We start from the raw sequence: 20,010 nt of genomic DNA on the forward strand, positions 1-20,010 counted from the left end.
CTAGTTATAAAGAAGCAAGAGTACACCAACAAACACAGAGAGTTGATTGAATTACCATGTTTGCCTATTTAACTGTGGTGCTCCTGTTATAGAAAAATCTACACACTTAACAGAAAATGCCAACACATTACCCCCCTTTATATTTAGGTGTGAGAATACGTTCAGATGGAAATGTTTCTCCTTTCTCCCACTCAGCCATGTTTACCCATGTGTCAGGTATAGGGTACATGTTGGTAAATGTCATAAAGTTTGAACCAATCATAGCTGGGGCAGATTTCTTTTTGCAGGACTTTTTGTAGTTGTCTATTTTATAATCATGTTGACTGTTTCAGATTTGCAGCCACTTAAACTAAAACTTTTGATTCATTAACTCCCTCTATTTGCATCTGTTTTCCTTCCAGCTGGATGTTAAGTTCATCTCAGTTTCTCGTCTAACTCTTTGCTCATAAAATTGGCTAATAGGTTGGTCAAAGGGACTTTTTAACCCAAAGATTGTGTAACACTGAGAGTGCTACGTATGTTAGCAATTCTGTTTCCATTTTCACATTTCATTAACCATGGTCAAATGGGACAAACATGAAGCCTCTGAGCCAAACGCCACTCTGCTAAAATAGCTTTTCTGCACTTAGAACTCACCACACTGTAATCTTCGGTTAAAGCAAACCCAAATTTCTGTCTTTTTATACCTCTTAGCTGCATGCCTTTCCTTCAGCAGACTAAATACCTGTGAGCTGTTGTGCCACTGTAAACTATAGTGGAAATGTATGAGAAATAGTGAGGCTGCCTTTTGCAAACTTAGAGTATTTCTAAATAAAAAAAAAAATCTCATCGGATTCCTCTCAGTTTACTTGTCATGTTTTCATCAATTTAATCTATTTAAGAAAACTACATTTAAAACAAGAGTATACACCTAAATTGAATTTTCCGAAATTGTTGTATTTAAACTTTAAATATAATCTATACAACAATTTGTTTCAATCTCCATTAATTACCATTAGAACAACAAAAGTAGTCTATTTCAAGTGCATTTTTAAATTCCTAGATTCTCTGAAAACAAGTCAAATATATCATCTTCAGCAAGTCACAATAAGAATATGTCAAAACAAAGCAGCATGTTTTAAAACTCTTAAGTTGTTGAATAGTGACACTTTGTTAGGTTATCATTTTAGATGATTATCTGTCTTTCTGGTGCCTGCTTCCACAATCATCCAAAAGAGATGTAGACGAAGTCCAATCAGTATTTTTTCTTTAGCTGTGTTTTTTCCTGTGTATTTTCTAGACATCTGTGGCGTTTCTGGACCCAAGACCCTCAAGCCCCAGAGATCCCTCCCAGGAACACCAGTTTCTCTTTCGCAGCTCCCAGTCGATTTGCGGGCATCAATGGAGGAGAAGTACAAGGAGCTTGCTGAGGTAAGAACTAAATTAAACCTAGATATGATAAGATTGTAAATGTACAGTGCAGGTTTAGTTCAATTAAAACTCTATTTTTATGCTTAAACTCAAATTAAACCTAGATATGATAAGATTGTAAATGTACAGTGCAGGTTTAGTTCAATTAAAACTCTATTTTTATGCTTAAACTCCTTTTATGCTAAAACACCTCCTTTCAAAATGATTATTTATTTTCTATTGCTGTCTGTGGGTGAAGGGCAGGGTACACCCTGGACACGTAGACAGTCCATCACAGGGTGACATAAACACACAACCATGCACACACAGCACCACACTTGAAGGTAATTTACAGACATGAATTTGCATCAGAGTTGTTGTGTTTGAACAGTGGTAGGAAGCCAAAAGACCTGGATAGAACCCACATGTGCCCAAGCAGAGCATGCAGATTCCATGCAGAAAGAATCTAGGCCAGGGATTGAACCCAGAACCTTCTCATTGCAAGGCAACAGTGCTACAAAAAATACCACTGTTCAGACCCCTTTAAAAGACTTTCTCAATAGATAAAATCTATTTACTGTGCAAAGGTGACAGTCTAAGAGTACCATGCCTTTAAAAATATTGCTAATTATTGTATTTTCTTGCATTTTTTCAAGTTACAACATGGAATATAAGTTCATTTTGTTGGCGGGTTTGCTAATAGACCAAAATAAGGAAATGGTTGTATAAACTAGAATTATTTTTTCTAGTTTTTTGTGTTGTGTCTCCACCATCTACATTCATGCAACCGTTTTGACATTTACTTAATCATATTTAGTTACTTTAACACAGTAGTTTTATGTCCTATGCTTCTATCACGAAACAATTGTCTTAAAGTAACTAAAAATGCTTAAGTAAATGCCAAAAACGGTTGAATAATTTTTTTTTCAGTGTATGCAACAGTGGCAATATAAAAAAGCTCTAGCTGAGTCAGATTGGATGGAAACTGTCTTTTAATTTGAAAGCAGTTTCCCATTTGGAGGCATGTAGTTTGACCATTTTAAAAGATAGTAATTGTTTGATCGAAACCAGGTCAATGAATCTTTGGCTGTATGTTGAGTAAGTCAACTTTTTTTGCTTTGTTTAGGGGGTTTAGTGCAAAGAAGGGTAAATCCTCTACAAATCCACCCTCAACTTTTTACATATTTTTAGTACAGTAAGTTCAAGGCCATCTCTAAAATTTTACTTTACTAGTCTATAATAAGATAATCAGAAAATTCAGTGAAGTGATTGGCACATGATGGAAAATGAAAAAGATTAGAGGAGAATTAGTCTGTAAATGTAGCAGAAGGCACAGTGGTTGTGGAAGTTGTGCTATCTTTCAAATACCCCTGAGAACATTAATATTTACACGGTCTCCTGTTTATGACGCCATAAATGTTTTCTGTGTTTGAACCAGGAGCTGTTCACACGCAGCATGGCTGAGAGCGAGATGCGAAGTGCCCCCTATGAGTTCCCAGAGGACAGCCCCATCGAGCAGCTTGAGGAACGGCGACACCGCCTGGAGAGACAAATAAGTCAAGACATTAAGTGAGGAAATGGAAACAAAGTCCGAACACAATGTCTGCTAAATAAACCGTTTATATTACGTCAGACAGTCAGACTCAGCTGCACTCTCTTCCTCGGCCTTCCTCTGACGCACAGTGTCGCTTTCACCTATGCACACATGCCAGTCAGCTTTCAATGTGCTGGGTCTATGGGCTCATTAATCCTAGCAATCAGCTGACTGATAGAGCCAGAATTAAACACCATAACATACACCACTGGTATATCAGCCATTGGTGTATGTTATACTTTACAAACTTTAAGAAGGAGGTAGGTTATGTATTAGCTGCCTGGGACAATGTTAACTGCACTACTAAGCCAATCATTGGGGGACAGAGATTTATCTGACATGTCCCTGTTTACCAATCAGGGTTTACCATCACTAACTGGTGTTAAAATTCATTGTGTCATTATGAGTGTGCCTCTGTGTGACTGAGAGGGTGCCTGTGCTTTTATTCAGTGTGTCTCTCTTTGCTAAATATCTTCTCACTGCCTCTGGTGTCCATCTGCCCCTGCCTTGCCCTCACTATCCTGCGCCTCTGCATATCACCCCCAAGGCTTGAGCCAGAGATCTTACTGCGTGCCAAACAGGACTTCATGAAAATCGACAGTGCTGCAGACCTTGAGTGAGTGAGCTCTGCCTCAATATGCATGGTGTTTTTTTTTTTCTTATTTCAGGAGATTAATTCTGTTTGCCTCACTTCATCTGCATACTAACCACTCTTATTTTTCCAAATTATTCTCACAGAGTACTTTGCTGTATTATCTAAGTGCTTTGCTTTGGTGCAAGTTAGATTTAATAGAACCCATTGCGGTCATTGCCTGCCTGAGATGGATTATATCTTCCCCCTGCTGGTGATTTAACAGATGTACAAATCTCTACAAAAACATGCTAAATTTTAACATTAAAAGATGTGTCAAAAGGCTTAAAATAAATTAATATTTTATAGCAGTTGGACGATAATTACAAAATGTTTTTTATTCAAATTCATTTGTAACACGGAGAGTGCAATGAGGAAAAAAAAAGGTTGGGGAGAAATGTTTTCCACCTCTTCCTCACTAAGAGCTAGAGAGGTAAGTTGAAATCTCAGTAATAAAGTGATAATATAGTATTAAGAATAAAGTCAACCTGTCAATAAAGATAAAGTTGAAAAAGGTTTTAAGAATAAAGTCAGTAATAACCTCATTGGAAATGAATAAGGACAGACATTAGCTGTTTGGTGACGTTTGTAAATCTACATCCTCTAAAAGTGAGCTTTTTTTTTTGCTCGCAACATTTCAAATTTAATAACTTTGTGAGGAAGAGGTCAGAAAAATTCCTCTCCAGTATTTTTTTTTTCCCTCACTGTGGCCCTAATACGAAATCATTCTTTAATATTTTTTAATGAAAGAACAATACCGTTATTAAGAAATAATTGTTTTTATTCAAACAAATAAATGGTACAGATGTGAAGGTAGATAAACAGAGTTTGTGTAGCACCACACTCATAAATGCACATTCACACACGGATGTGTGGACAGCTTGAGGATAAATGCCTTTCTCAGGGGGAAATCTATAAGAGGCTGGAAGCTTTCTGACGGCTCTTCTTCACATCACCACAGTGGCTCACATATCTTTGATCTTTCTGCTGTTAACAATTTCCTCAGATCAACGGTTCTCAATTTTATCGTATAGAAAAAAGTAATATTTTAAAACTTATATGGGGAAAAGTAATACTAGTGTGCCAAAACAAAACAGCTGGTTTGAAGAAAGTTAAAGCTGTCTGCCAGTCATGAGGCTAGACACCTATTAGGCTTAATTAGCTGAATTTTTAATGAGCTAAACGTCAGTTTTTTGTGTGACTGATGCAACAGTGCTTTTAAGTACAAACATTAAAGACAAAAGTAAGTTTTAACCCTAACTACATAAAGAAAAACTGTTATTTTAGTCACTCGTTTGGCTTTATCATAAAGCTGCAAGACAAAGCTTTTAACATGAAATTAAAAAAGTCTAAAAATATTTTTTTTTAAAAGTCCATCCATATCTCTGTATTCTTCCTTTCTCTTTGCTTTGCTTAAAAAGCGTAAGTTAAGACACAGAAAGATTTTTCATCTAAATCATATCAGTTTCAGAGGTTTTTAGGTTTTTCATGGTGATGTAACACTTTAAAACTAAGAAATGTATCTTTAAATCATCTCTATAGTAATATGTAGAAAGCTAAGTAAATAATCTTCAAATAACTCAAATTCATAGCTTTATTCTGGCTTTCATCTCATATTTTATGTGTCTTTGCTCTAATAAAAAACACAAGGTAAAAAAATATATACAAATAAGGGCTGCAACTAATTATTGTTTTGCAAATAGATTACGGTAATCTGGTTATTTTTTGATTAATAATTGGAGAGCAAAAGGTTCCTTTAAGAAGATATTCTATAGAATTAAACCAGGTGAAACTAAAACTTCCACTTTAGGAGTTCTGGATAGAGCGTATTGACAGATGTAGAAGATTTTGTATCTTAAATGTAAACAGTTTACATATTTGTTCTACAATTTTGGTATTATTACTGCTCTAATTGAGTTGCTCTGTCAGCTAAGGAAACATTTTATAATCTCTACACTCCAGTTAACAATTAATCGATTACTATATTATTTGATGATTATTTCACTAATTGATTGATCCCGATTAATCTGATTGTTTTAGCCCTAATATAAATATACAGATTTACTCTAAGACACCTTTTTTTTTTTTTTTTTTTTTTTTAAAGCAAAACAAAGTAATATGCTTATACTGTTAATGAAAGTTAGCCATAGACATCAAAAAGGCCCTGGACTGAATCACATCATAAATGAAGTGAATAAATGTTTTACATTTTTATTGGACACTAAGCTTTACAGAGCAGAAAAATAAATAAAAACCCACATTTTAGCTGTGCGAAGAAGAAAGGGCAACTCATGGAAGTGACAACTTCTGATGAATAACAGGGTGAGAGGCTCCCCAGACTACAGGATTTATTGCTTCTGGTATGCAGTGGTAACTGCCAAAAATTGCCCAAAGAAGGCCAGCTTGAGTGAAAGCTTTCCCAGGTTGTTCAATCCTGTGTTGCCTGGTAGCTGCATACTGGTTCCCAAGCTGGTCAGTTTCATTGTTGAAAGCATCTCGCTTTCAGAGCACTGGATCATATATCAATGTGAGGAAAAATGGGGCTTTTTATGAACAGAGTTTTATTGGATTGATTAGCTTACGAAGAAAAGGAAGCAGGATGAGATATGAGGAAAAAGGAGATAATGGGATCTATCAAAGCATTGCTGTGGGTTTAATATCTTAATTCCTCAGAATTTAAATCATCTTTCCAAACCACAGACATAATGTGGGGTCCTTTTTAGTAGGGTAAAGTATCTTATAAAACTGAATAGACTATTTAGAAATACCTAATCAATAGCAGTTCTTATAATGATTTAGCTGCTTTGGTATTCTGTAGAAAAATGACTGATAGTAGACTCCATCCATCCAGTGTCAGGAGGACTACCATCAGTTTCTGGGACCTCCCTATTATGAAAGGCTTAACGTCTGATCTGATCAGAACTGTTCTCCAGCCACAAGAAGAACCTAACACTATCAAGTAGGAGGTTAAAGTGTGGATTTCTCTAAGAGTTCAGTGGTAACAGGAGGAAATAAAAGTGCTAATAAAAATGTCACAGAAGCATAATAGTTTTACATTTCTTTCATTTTAAAATATGCACTTACAACAGATGCATGCTTTGGATCTCTGAACCCCTACAGACGAGTTTTCTTCTGGACCAAAGCTAATAAATGCATTTTTTTTTTTTTTTTGAAAATGTGAAATGGCTTACCTGGAAAGTTATGTCCTGTAGAGATGTTAGTTATTGGTACAGTATCACCTCAATAAATGTAAACTTTCTTCACACTTACATAACTCTGTAACTCTAGCATCCTGGACACTAAAATCAGTGACAGGTGTGAGTTTCGATGCAGTGTTATCAAATCCAACAGACTCAACATCTTATTAACAAACAGAATTCCTCTCTATGACATTTAAAATGCATTAGGAAACAACGTTTTCATTGTGTACAAACTTGTTCAAAAGAGCTATTCTCACATTGATTATAAGTTTGTCATATATTCTCCAGTTCTGGCAAAACATTTTATAAATGTTTATATATGTATAATATATGTTTGCTGATTGGCTGATTGTTCTTAAGTTTAGCAGAAATGGGTTTTCTCAGAAATAAACTTCTCGTCTTTAACAACTAACATACACGGGACTGCTGTACCAGAATAAAAGTTTTATTACTTCTACTTCCTTAACGTCCCTTGTTTTTGTTTCTTTGTCCTCATCCCCCTTTCTTTTTGATGTTAAGCTCTGGTCTTTATGTGCATGTCAGGTTGATGAAAGAGAAAAGTGTAGACACGGTTGATGTGGGCTTTAAGGAGCGGGAAATGCCGATGGAAAGAGAGTACCAGCGGGTCTCAATCTCTGGGGAAGAGAAATGTGGGGTAAGAAAGCTCAGATCTTAGGTCTTATAGTATGTTTAATACTCATGCAAAAGCTAAAAGAGGCTTTTGTCTATTGGTTTGATGTGTTTCCAGGTGCCGTTCACTGACCTGGTAGATGCTGCCAAATGTGTGGTGAAGGCTTTATTAATCCGGGAAAAATACATCAACCGTTCAATGCAGAATTTTTGTAAGACCGCAGCTCACGCCCTGCAGGACCTTGGGACAAACTCTCTGGATCTGCGAGTTTATGATGATGTACCAGAGACCCCTGTAGATGCAGGTATGCTCATCAAGATGACAGCAAAACTTAGTAAAATTAATATAATAGTGTTAATGTTTGAGGGACTGGACTTCTCTTCTACTGGTTCCCCTGTTATCCAAAAAGTTTCATCAGTTCTGCTCATGAAGTAACACCAACTATTTATAAGCAATCATCTTTCTTGTTGAAATCATCTTCATATTGTATGGGGATGCTAGAGACTGTGTTAGGATGTCTCTACCAATACACTCAGTTTTGGAGGATTTATCAAGCTGTTGTTTTTTTATTTTTCAAAGTACCTTTTTTAGCCAAATAACCATTCAGATCTGAAACCTTTTTTTCTCCTAGATGCCCCTTTTCACCCACCTGCTTCAGAGACACATCCATATGAAAATCAGGATCCCAAGAGTATGCCAGCAGACACAGGATACGGTTGTAAGATGGTTGATGGGGTCATACATGTCTTCAACAAGAAAACAAACATGGATAAGTAAGCATATAGTCATTTATGTCCAGAGATATTCACTGATTTGTTTTTTAATTACATAGTCATTTATGTGTTTCTTCTGATTTAGCTTTTTGATTAAACAGATTGGCAGTTAAATCATTCTTTGTTTTCTGATTTTCACAGCAAAAAATGGTTTCAAGAACTAAGATAAAAACACTAAAACTGTGTGAGAGTTTTAGGTCTGTTTTTTCAAAACCAGAATAAAGATCATACAAATCTAGTATGCGCGACTGTGAAAGTAAAATGTGCAGTGAATCGACTAAGAGAGGGAAAATCATGAATGTTAATTAGGAGTGAATGTAATGTGAATAAATGACAAATACAACAAGTATCTTTGTTTATTTAGAAGCACAGAACTGGACTTGCCATATCCTGACCTGAAGGAGTACTTGGCAGACACAAATGTAATGATGTCCCTCATTATCAATGGTCCAGTGTAAGTTTTACTTCAATCAATCAACAGCTAGAGTTATAGTTTTTGTTTTTATTAAGTTCAAATTAAAACCCGTTTCTTCCCTGTGTTTCCAGGAAATCTTTTTGCTACCGCCGCCTGCAGTACTTGAGCTCCAAATTTCAGATGCACATCCTTCTGAATGAGTTAAAGGAGCTGGCAGCTCAAAAGAGGGTCCCTCACAGAGATTTCTACAACATCCGAAAGGCAAGAGCTGCTGTTGCAAAAATTATTTCCAACTTCAGTGGTATTGTTTTTAAATGGATTTCAAAAAAATATAAAACTGGCGCCTATTTTTTATTCATTAAAGGGGTCACAGTATGATTATTTAGGGTATTTGCTGCTGGTCCTTAAGGTCTCTGAATAGGTTGTGTAACATTGGTTGGGCTGAAAATGGCATATTTGCTGTTCTATGAGCTCTAATGCAAGCCTGGTTAAAAGCCCTAGAATGAAACGACAGGTTTTCTTCCTTTTATGGTATGCTCATGAATATTTAGATGATCTGTTAGCTAATTGTTGGTTTACAATGAGCGAAGTTGCTGAGCAAAGACGCATCATAGCAACAAGCACTCATTCACTGAAACATCAACTTGTTGTAATGGCAGAGTGACCAGATGTCCTACTTTTCATAGTTAAAAAAATGTCCGGGGGGAATTTCGAAATCCTGGATTTTTGTTTATATATGATTTGGATCTAGTTGTTATTCATAGTGCCTTGACATTTAAATGTTTTGAATTGCTGCTGTGAATTGTGCGTTCTTTCTCATCTTGTCTCCAGGTGGATACTCACATACACGCATCATCCTGCATGAACCAGAAGCATCTTCTGCGATTCATCAAGAAAGCCATGAAAAAATACCCTGACGAGATAGTTCATGTAGAGCGGGGACGCGGTCAGACCCTGAGAGATGTTTTTGAGACCATGAACCTGACAGCGTACGATCTGAGTGTAGACACACTGGACATGCATGCGGTGAGTGGTCAGAGTTTTATGGAAAATTGAATAGACACAAAACTCATTCATAAAGAGGGTTCTTTTCAAACTTTCTACTTTAACAGGATAGAAACACATTTCATCGGTTTGATAAGTTCAACTCCAAATACAACCCGATTGGAGAGTCTATCCTCAGAGAGATCTTCATCAAGACAGACAACTACGTGGAAGGAAAATACTTTGCACATATAGTTAAGGTGGGAGGTAATTTAGGTGTAAGGCCTTACCACACAATTTCCCGACACAAATCTAAACCTGTTGACTTTTTTTGTTCCCCCAGGAGGTGATGTATGACTTGGAGGAGAGTAAATACCAGAACTCTGAGTTACGACTGTCCATCTATGGACGCTCCAGAGACGAATGGGACAGGCTGGCAGAGTGGGCTGTGAAGCATAGAGTGTACTCTGATAATGTGCGCTGGCTCATTCAGGTGCCCCGTCTGTTGTAAGTGCTTCTCCAGATTTGTTTTATTTTGAGGCGGAGATGGAAATGATTCATAAACGCACATAAAATTCTAGAAACCAAATTTCTAAACCTTATGTGTTCTAAGTTGTGCTACGTATATCATTACTAGATTCTCACTAACTTTGAAGGACTATTTATCGCAAATGTAACTTTTTTTAGCTCGTAAAATATGTACATTTCCAAAGCATACACTGTGCTATATTTTCAATCGTTGCACGCAGCTACAGCTCAAACTTTCTGGTAAATCAGCCTGTAGACCCTTGTAGCTCTTCTTATAGAGCAGAATTTGTCCGCAAGCACCTCACGACGGCCGACTGAATTTCGAACATGTTTTATTTTCTCCCGACATCACGATTTCTGATCAGGAGGTGGTCATGAGAGGCTGATCGCCGCTCGTTACCCCCTGTTATACTACACGACGCAGGACGCACGATGAGGCTGAAACTCTGCCCTATCGAACCTTCCACTCTTGTTTTCACTAAATAATTTCAAAATTCAATAAAAACAGACAGTGGCAGACTTTTAAGAAGATGAAGCTGTAAAGCAACCGTAACAAACTGAATCAGAGGGTCCTAGATTACGTTTTTTAACCTTGAGTTCAGTTTGTTCTTACATTGGTTATACTTATTATTTTTTAAACTTTTTCTGAGTTTAAAAAATAATTAAGTTTGAGAAAACTGTAACACAGATAAAGGATATTAAAGGATGCTGATACTGCATTTTTAAAGGTAAACCTTATGCAACGTTTACACCATGCAGCAAAAAGCACCTGTTGCTTCATTTGGTTGTACTATATGCTATATAGTTGTGCACATAAAGGTCAGGCGCACCTCAAGATGCTCCTGAAGCGCATCCAGCAAAGTCTGTCCAGATGCACCTGAGGCCTCTTCTGCTCTTGTGTTCAATGGCAGTGAGCAGCGTTGCTATATTTGTTTTCGATAAGTGGGTAAAAACCCTAACCCATGATTACGATCTTGCCTTAATATATTATTTGGCTGTCGGAGCCGCTCAGACCCTCACATACTGGCGGTGCCCTATCATTGGGAATTCCCAGCAGCAGCTGGGGGTTTCCACTACTATAAGTGCTGACTGGAAGTAGATGTTAGCGTTTTTTTAGGTACATGGTACAAACTGCAGGCACCAGAATAATGAAAGTGAGCATATTTTGCCGGAAGTTTTAAACATTTTAGTTAATTTAGGCGTTAACTGTTTCAGGTGAGTGATCATAGCTCTCGGCATGAACACTGCTGTGTTCGTCTTCCTGCAAGCTCCCAGATCAGCTTCTCTGATTGGTTCATGGAGCGTGTCGAGCAGCAAAAGTTAAATTTTTCCAACTCCAGCATCTGCTGCTTGTGAAGTGTGTCACGCGCCTCAGAAGCTCTTGTGGCTCTGCTTCAGCTGCTCAGACAGGTGAAGATGCGCTTCTCCTGTTGCAGGACCTTTTGATGCACTTTTATGAACATCAAGCATGTGTGAACGTAGCATAACATCAAAGCAAAAATTATCATCAAATAAAAAACAAGTTAATTTTCAGCTTAATGATGAGCTCGTAATATAAAGACTTGGGTGATTACTATTCGAATAAGGGAGAGGAAGTTATTGGAGATCAGGGTCAGAGACCAAGAAAATCTTCATCCTCCCCCAGGGGGTTAAAGCACTCTGTGGGAAACCAAGACTGTTTGAAGGTCAGGGCAGTGCGGACAAAAACTGTTCTCAAAACCAGAATAGTCTCTGTTATTAAACCATGCAGCTGTTCTGAACATCAAACCACAGCAAATAGAGACGCTAAAGATTACAGCTTTTTTATATAAGCTGTCTGTTTTATTTATTATTTAACTGCACTACAGTAACATGGCTGCCATTTAAACTCTATATTTGTTTTTGGTGTTAGTTTTCTCCCAACATTTGTTTGGTCCTAAAAGGTCCTGTCAAGCTAAAGCTGTTCCGTGACTCGGGGAGAGACGTTTACAGGAAGCTGTTACCTATTTAGTTTATTAACCACTTCCTAAGAGACCTTTTAAAAAAAATGTTTCCTTACCAGAGAAACTGCTGCTGCCTCTTTGGTCTGGCTGTTAACATACTGTTCTGGCTGATGTCACTGTGATATGATCTGTGTTTTTATCTGAGCCGTATCTCTTTAAATTAATGTCAAATTTGTTTATTGTTTTATCTTGGGTCAAACATGGTGCTCACTTCATAATTTTCTATTTTTGCTACTAATTGTACCATTGGACACAGTTCTGTTAGAAAGGTCTACTTTGTCAAAAAAAAAAAATATATATATATATATATTTTTTTTTTTTTATTTCACAACATTATATAGTCATCGTACTCACAGTATTACTACCTTTGGCACAAAAAGGTCCCAAAACGCTATGATTTAGAATGACTTATCAGCTTTGAAAAATAAGGGAGAAGCTATCTGGGATTTGGTTATGCTTAATATTGCTTATTTTCGTTTCCAAAATAGTTTTTTTCTTTTAAGAACTCATCAAACACAGAATCGTAATGTGAAATTACAGTTTTGGTTAAACCTGTTTTTCAGTGACGTGTACCACACCAAGAAGCAGCTGGCTAACTTCCAGGAGATGCTGGAGAACATCTTCATGCCTCTGTTTGAAGTCACCATAGATCCTGGGAGCCACCCAGAGCTGCATCTCTTCCTGGAACACGTGAGTGTGTCCCGATAAGCTATTCTCATGGGCCACACCTAAGGGCTATGACTCAATGTTTTTGCGTGCTGATAGGTTGTGGGCTTTGACAGCGTGGACGACGAGTCTAAACCCGAACACCACATTTTTAACTTGGACAGTCCCCTCCCTGCTGACTGGACAGAGGAGGACAACCCCCCCTACTCCTACTACCTCTACTACACCTACGCCAACATGACTGTGCTGAACCACCTGCGACGGTACAAAATACGCCAGCAAACAAGATGCTTTAGTTTTATCATTCTTTTACACCTAATGATTCTCAAATCTGAGTCTTTTTTGTGTAACACAGACGACGAGGCTTTCATACCTTTGTTCTGCGACCCCACTGTGGAGAAGCAGGCCCGATCCACCACCTGGTGTCAGGCTTCATGTTGTCAGAGAACATTTCCCATGGACTGCTGCTCAGAAAGGTCAGAATGGCTCACAGCGAGCCTCAACCATTTGTTTAAAGTTACCATTAAGTCTAACCTGCATTTTTGTTTTCTGACTGTCAAAAGGAATGGGATACTGTAAGTAGCTACTGTAAAGATTAGGGTAATGGCAATGAGGGCCTTCCATCCTCATCGCCATTGATAAATCAACAAACAAACAATACAGGAAACATGTAGCAGCAATCATATAAGGGGCTTTATTAACAATAAAGGTGTTCTAGTGATCATTGAGAAGGGTATAAGTTAGTTTAAACCTGCTCTTTTTAATCGCATGTGAATAAGAATTGGTTAAATTATCTCCTTGGTGCTAACTTTATTCATCTGTTAATTAATTTCTTAGCAAGCTTAATGGAAATTAAACTTAAAAAAAATAATATTTTTGTGCCTAATAGGAAGGATACACTTATCATAAATGATAAAGATACCTTTTTTTGTCTTTTTTTTATCCAAGCATCCATTTTTTTGGTTGTTCAGAGTTAAAGGAAAGGCTAATTTGTGATTTGGAGACAGATTAAAATGATTGGCTTTATATTCTGTTATAGCTGCATTGATTTTTTTTTTATGAGCTAATCATAGGTGTCACTTTAGTCTTCATAGGGGCAACAAATCTGTCTTTTTTTCAGCTGTATTGAAGGTAAAAGTTGTTTTAACTTTACCCTCTTCGTCTCATTTCCTGCTTTAGGCTCCTGTGCTTCAGTATCTCTACTACCTGGCTCAGGTTGGCATTGCCATGTCCCCTCTGAGCAACAACAGCCTGTTCCTCAGTTACCACCGCAACCCCCTGATGGAGTATCTGTCCAGAGGCCTCATGATCTCTCTGTCTACCGATGATCCCCTTCAGTTCCACTTCACTAAGGTCTGTTTGTCCACACAAATAATCCAGTCACACAAAAGTGAGAACCTTACGAATGTCCCGATCCAACATTTATTAGAATATATCCTGCACTTAAAGGCTCAAATATAAGCAGGCTGATAAAAAAACACTCTGCTTCCATGTGCTTCTGATTAAAGTTTATGTAAGCCTTGGTTAATAGTAAATGGGTCAGTTGTTCTAATATTTATTGTTGCTGACTCTAATATTACCTTAGCAAGTCTTGCAAAATTTAAACTAAAAAATAAGTAATAAAAGTATGTTTGATTCGTCCTTCTATCATATCAGTCAATATTCATATCAGTCAATACTCAAAGCTGCAATGTTAATATCGATAGAATCGATATTCCAAATGAAAAAGTTAATTTGAGATGTCCATAATGACATATTTTGTTTCCCTTTGAGGTTATTGAATGTGTAATAAACAATAATATGGATTTTAATATTTTCCCTCTAGGAGCCACTGATGGAAGAATACAGCATCGCAGCTCAAGTGTGGAAACTGAGCTCCTGTGACATGTGTGAGCTGGCAAGAAATAGTGTTCTGATGAGTGGATTTTCCCACAGAGTGAGTTGGTTTATTTTCACCAATACTTGTGATAAAGGAGGCAATAAAAAGCATATTTGGAAATATCTCTGTATGTGTAGTATAGCTTTTAAAAATTGTTTTGAATTGTGGTGGTTTATTTTGTTAATATGGTTTGATTTTAAAATGCGATTAATTGCAATTAATTAATTACAGACCCTGTGTTTAACTTGATAAGGCATTCTAATAGTGCCCCACCACTAGGATATAGTATAGCTTTTTTCCTTTAATGTTAGCAATGATTAATGAATTTACAAACTTTAAGGGTGTTTGGAGGAGTTGCAGCTGCAGTAAAGAAAGTAATCCATGTATGGAAGACCCAGTATGATATAATTAAAACAAATACAGGACTAAATAGATCGGCATACAGTCATATGCACAATAAGTAGAGCTAATAAATAAATGCAAGCAGTAGCTGAATTATACAATGAGACATAAGAATACATACCTTCTTTATTTAGCTTCCCTATTTGTTCACTTTTGTAACAAGCTTATTTTTTTCTGCCAGAAATGTAAAAAAATGACAGACAGGAATCAATAGCAGCATTGAAAAAGTAACTTTTTACCGTAAACTATTGAGTCAGGGGGGCTGAATACACATTTCAGTTTCTTATTTATAAAAACAAAGTCTTGTGTTGTTTTCTTTCTACTAAATGTCATAAAAATATGTTTTTGTTTGTGATTGTTATCTGGGAGAATGTGGAATAATTCAAGGGGTATGAACTCTTTTGAAAGCGACTGTATGGGAAAGAAAGCTTGCTTTCCTGCCCTGTGTAGATCATTTTTAGACCGCACATTCACATCAAGACTTTATTATTATGAAAAAAAATCATTCAGAAAAACATAAGCCACTTTTGATGCAAAAAGGGGAGCTAAGTTTGGTCTCTTTCTGCTCATATCTGTCGAGAGAATGAATTGGTTCAAACCATGTGTTAGATCCACAAAGGCATGAAATCTGCAGTGTAACTTTCATTCTTGGATAAAACAAAATATTTTATACTTAAGTTTGTTTTTGCAGCCCAAACTGAATGGTGCTCAATGTCGTAGTGTAGGGGAGGATATCAGCTGTGATATCTTGTTTACTCGTTTAAGACGAGGTAGGAAAGATAGGAACTGTTAAAAGTGTGTTTGAAAATGTCCAACAGCTTCCCATCCCTCTTGATTTAACCAGCAGAAACACATCTGCATGACTGTAGACAAGAAATTCTGGTCGTGGGAATGTTTACCTTTTGGGTATGGGAACTAAAGTAAATGAGTCTGATCAATACACAGCTGCAGCCAGTGTTTCTGTGTATCCTGTTTCTGTAGGTTTTCGCTTTCCTATTTATATATTTTTTTATCAATAAGTGTGTTTTTTTTGGATTTGGGAAGTATAAATTTAATTCATCTAAGTGTAACCATCCCATAGGGCCCTTATTGGTGTTTCTATAATGCAGCATTCAATATTCTGACCTTTCCTCTCTAAACTATCAATTGAAGCCTCCAAATATTCCCTATACAGAAAGAGACAGACATTGTCAGATTAAAATAGGTGCAACATTTTAATTTTTCCATATATGAAATATAAATATTCTTGATAAAAGACTACTTTTTTGTGTTATTTAACCCATTCCTGTAGAATCCAGAGAGAATATATCTTGCAGAATAAGGCCCCGTCCACAAGAAGTCATAAAAAAAAAACACGAAACGCTAATATTTTCCAGAACATTTGTCTTAAAGACGGAGATGTAAAATAAATGTGATCGACCACACAAATGCATGAAAACGCTGCAAAATGTATGCCAGGCCTGTAAGTGGCGCTGTGGTGCCAAAGCAAAAATAGGCGAAAACAGGCAATGAAATGTTGGGCATGAGCAGTAATATTTATACAACAACCAAACCGGAAAACCGGAAAATGGCCCTGCGGGTCCATTTTCGTGGTTCAGTCAAATTGAGGTGCTGAACTATGTCGTCTCTATTGCTCTGTTCTTCCTGGAGATATTCCAGAAGAAGAAGATTCTGTTGTAAGCCAGACAGCAGGGTGAGTAGCATGAGCAGCAACCATTCAACACAGTACGGCGCCATTGTTGTTGTGATACTGTGTCGCGCATGCGTGTTTAGAGGCGACGCTATGACGCATGCGTGTAAGAAAAAAAATGCGATTAGAGCTTAAAGATGGAAACACAAAACGGAGTTTCAAAATCTTCCCACTCTGAAGGCTTAATAAAAAAAACGATTGTTTACAGACCCCCGAAACGCCGGCTTCGTATGGATGAGAGGCTGGTTTGGTGAAAAATTTGTGCGTTTAGGCCAGGGTTTGACTTCGTGTGGACGGGGCTTAAAAAAGCTGTACATCTGAGGCCCCAATGCTTTAGCAGTTCCATGAATAGTAAATCTAAATATGGCAAAGACTGGAGACTGTCCTTTATGAAGAGCCCAAAGTTAATGTAGGCCTCCAACACAGCATAGATTTTAATCGGCAAGTTCCAATAAATAGGGCACTGATACTATTTTGAGAGCCAAAAGTTAATTTAACTATTGTCACCCCTGGATGCACTTCATATTAGCCTTTTTCCTGCTTCACAAAGGTAGGCAGCAGCTTGACAAAGCCGTGATGGCAATTATTTTACATCCAAGTAGTATGCAGTTCTTCATATATACACACACATCAATTCAAACAGATGGTATCGGTATGGTATCGGTATCTGCAGATACTGAACAGCCAGGTATCGGGTATCTGTATCGGGCCAAAAAATGACATTGGCGAAACACTACTGTTTAAGTCCACCTCAGCTGCTGCATTGAGACCTAGAAGGTTTGTTACGGAATATTAGTAGGCAAGCAGCATCATGGAGGCAAGGTAGACAAGGTTAGAAAGAAACTACAGGAGAAAAGAATAGTCCAAACTTTGAGTGTCTCGAGAGGTAGAGCGTTCTGTCTGCTATTTGCAATAGGCAATGCAGATGAGCCAAAAACGGTCCTGTTACTAATCCGGCTACTCTCCAAACATTTCCAATCGTTGTTTCTTTCATCTACAGATTAAGAGCTACTGGCTTGGCCCCAGTTACTATAAAGAAGGTCCTGAGAGCAACGACATCCGCCGCACCAACGTTCCCGATATCCGAGTAGCCTATCGCTTTGAGACCCTCACCGAGGAGCTTCACCTCATCACCCATGCCGTGCGGACCGATGAGCTGGACGCCATCGACGAGGAGGACACGCTGACCATGGGCCCCGTCTCAGGAGGGCGCTAAAATCCCCACCTCCCCTCCGCTCTGCAGCCCACTCAGCATGCCACTGATAAGATGATGCGAGAGAAAAATCTGCTGGCCTTTACACACCACTGTAGAAGTCTGCTGCGCTGCTGTAGCTGTGCAGCAAATAAAAAGCCAAGGTTTCAGAGCTGCCAACATTTTTATTCTATCAATCGTTAATCATGTTTGGGTTCAAAACAGTCCAATTACTTTAAATTTCCCATTTTCAGAACTTTAAGCTTCTTCTCTCTTACTCTCTCACACATGTTGATTTTTTATTTTTTTTTTTAAGAAGAATAACTTTATCTAAAGTTATAGATTTTACTTGTGTGCAACATTTTCTGTAGTTTAAGAGCTATAATTTACTAAATTGCATTTTTATAGTGAATCTCCTTGGATTCAGAAACATTCCTTAAAGCAAACGTAAATATTCCCAGGAATTCATTTATTTGTTGTTATAGTTTTGATGTAGCAGAGATAATAAAGAGCACAAACAAATGTGGATGAACGCTCACTGCAGGCATTGTTGGGGCTGGATCACATCAGTTTAGTTCTTTGCATGCACTAAACTCTTCATAAGCACGAAAACAAAGCCTTCCCTGTGCCTTTCCGTCGTTACTTAGAAGCAGTGCATGTCTTTTTCTTTTTCCTTTCCATCCTCTGTGGGAATCTCCACACCAGGCTTGCTGATGGAGCAGAAACCAGCCTGCAGAGTCACAGCGTGAAGAAGCTTTATATCTCGGTCTCGAGTTCTCTCCTGCATGCTGGCATGACTGACGTATGCAAGGACAGAAAAAACCCTGTTTACATCCAGCCCTGAGTCAAACTCTGCATGGTTGAATTGAGCAACTGGTGCAGGGATATAAGGAAGACTGTTGCACGTTTCCGTAGTGGGGGTTTTCTAACCCCATGAAACCAGGAATGGTTGCATTTTTTTACAGCACACCTTCCTTTCGTCACTCCACATTATCCTGCCTCTCATCAGACTTTGGGGGTTCAGGTTTAACCAGCAGAGGAATCGGTCAGAACACATTTGTAGAGTATGCAGATGTTTATGTGTTTGTTTTGTACGAATCCAACCGTTGAAGGATGCGCTGAAGCTGTCTACCGAACTCAGAGGACTTTGTGGTTGTTAAGAGTTTATGTTTTTTATAGCTGAAATAGAAGTATGACCATTTTGTAATACTCTTGATGTGAAGGAGAACTTAAGATTTTTCGTTATTGTTTATTTTGTCTTTAATATTAAGTAATGAAACAGTATTTTAGCTCTGCCTGTTAAGTACTGTCAGCAAATGATACCCCATTATACATTTTGTGTTTCAATGACTTACTGTTTCTGTGCAAATACGTGACGTCTCCTCTTTCTTTTAAAGTAGCAAGATAGACACCAAAGCACACCTTTAAGTATGCATACCGTTAGCCAGGGAGTTTTTCCCCAGATATTATCTGATGCAGATATTCGTTAGCCTCTTGATTTTTTTTTTTTTTTTAGCAGTTTGTTCTTTGATCTTTCGAGAATCAGCTCACAAATGGTTTCCAATTTTAGAAATACTGCTAATGCCATTGATTTGCTTCACCCATACAATTTCCAAACCTTTACAATTAATTAGTAAATTAATTGTAAATAGTTTCCTCAATATTTGAAGAATTGATAGTGATATATATTAAGTAATTTATTTATAGTAATATAATTTCCCCAGTAAATAGTAAGAAAAACAATGTCATTCTATATTGTCTCAGAGAAACCATACAGTTAATATTCTTATTAAACTCTTTATGATTTACTGTTTACTTTTACAATTTAACATAGTTTGATTCCGTTCTGCTTGCTTTTTTGAAATGATCTTTTATTTTATCTAAATTGTGTTTTGCTTCCATGTCATCGTTTTGTAAGTTGTTAAACAGTTTGGTTCATGTTCTGCTCAATCTGACTCCTGTTGATTCGTAGCCTCATCATTGCTTGAGCATCTTAGACTGATGAAGCTCATCTGTCAGAAACTGAATAATAACAATAAAGCATGTTGAAGCAA

At 37.4% G+C, this 20,010-nt stretch overlaps 1 protein-coding gene across 4 annotated transcripts in view; it reads left to right on the forward strand.

The window, feature by feature from the left end:
* The window catches only part of LOC119780061 (AMP deaminase 2-like), a 38,049-nt gene extending 18,039 nt beyond the window's left edge, over window positions 1–20,010 (forward strand). For 3 of the 4 annotated variants that reach the window (XM_038279953.1, XM_038279950.1, XM_038279952.1), the window contains 17 exons: window positions 1,280–1,410; window positions 2,828–2,958; window positions 3,531–3,599; window positions 7,358–7,469; window positions 7,563–7,749; window positions 8,077–8,218; window positions 8,583–8,672; window positions 8,765–8,894; window positions 9,465–9,659; window positions 9,746–9,877; window positions 9,961–10,124; window positions 12,691–12,817; window positions 12,893–13,056; window positions 13,149–13,269; window positions 13,973–14,146; window positions 14,619–14,729; window positions 17,765–20,010. In XM_038279953.1, the coding sequence (XP_038135881.1) occupies window positions 1,280–1,410; window positions 2,828–2,958; window positions 3,531–3,599; window positions 7,358–7,469; window positions 7,563–7,749; window positions 8,077–8,218; window positions 8,583–8,672; window positions 8,765–8,894; window positions 9,465–9,659; window positions 9,746–9,877; window positions 9,961–10,124; window positions 12,691–12,817; window positions 12,893–13,056; window positions 13,149–13,269; window positions 13,973–14,146; window positions 14,619–14,729; window positions 17,765–17,980 (2,396 nt within the window). In that variant the 3' untranslated portion in view covers window positions 17,981–20,010. The remainder of the gene's footprint in view (window positions 1–1,279; window positions 1,411–2,827; window positions 2,959–3,530; window positions 3,600–7,357; window positions 7,470–7,562; window positions 7,750–8,076; window positions 8,219–8,582; window positions 8,673–8,764; window positions 8,895–9,464; window positions 9,660–9,745; window positions 9,878–9,960; window positions 10,125–12,690; window positions 12,818–12,892; window positions 13,057–13,148; window positions 13,270–13,972; window positions 14,147–14,618; window positions 14,730–17,764) is intronic. The other variant, XM_038279951.1, reaches the window with a different exon arrangement.

This window comes from Cyprinodon tularosa, unplaced genomic scaffold (genome assembly GCF_016077235.1).
Source record: "Cyprinodon tularosa strain WSP-4 unplaced genomic scaffold, ASM1607723v1 ctg154, whole genome shotgun sequence".
Lineage (NCBI taxonomy): Eukaryota > Metazoa > Chordata > Actinopteri > Cyprinodontiformes > Cyprinodontidae > Cyprinodon > Cyprinodon tularosa.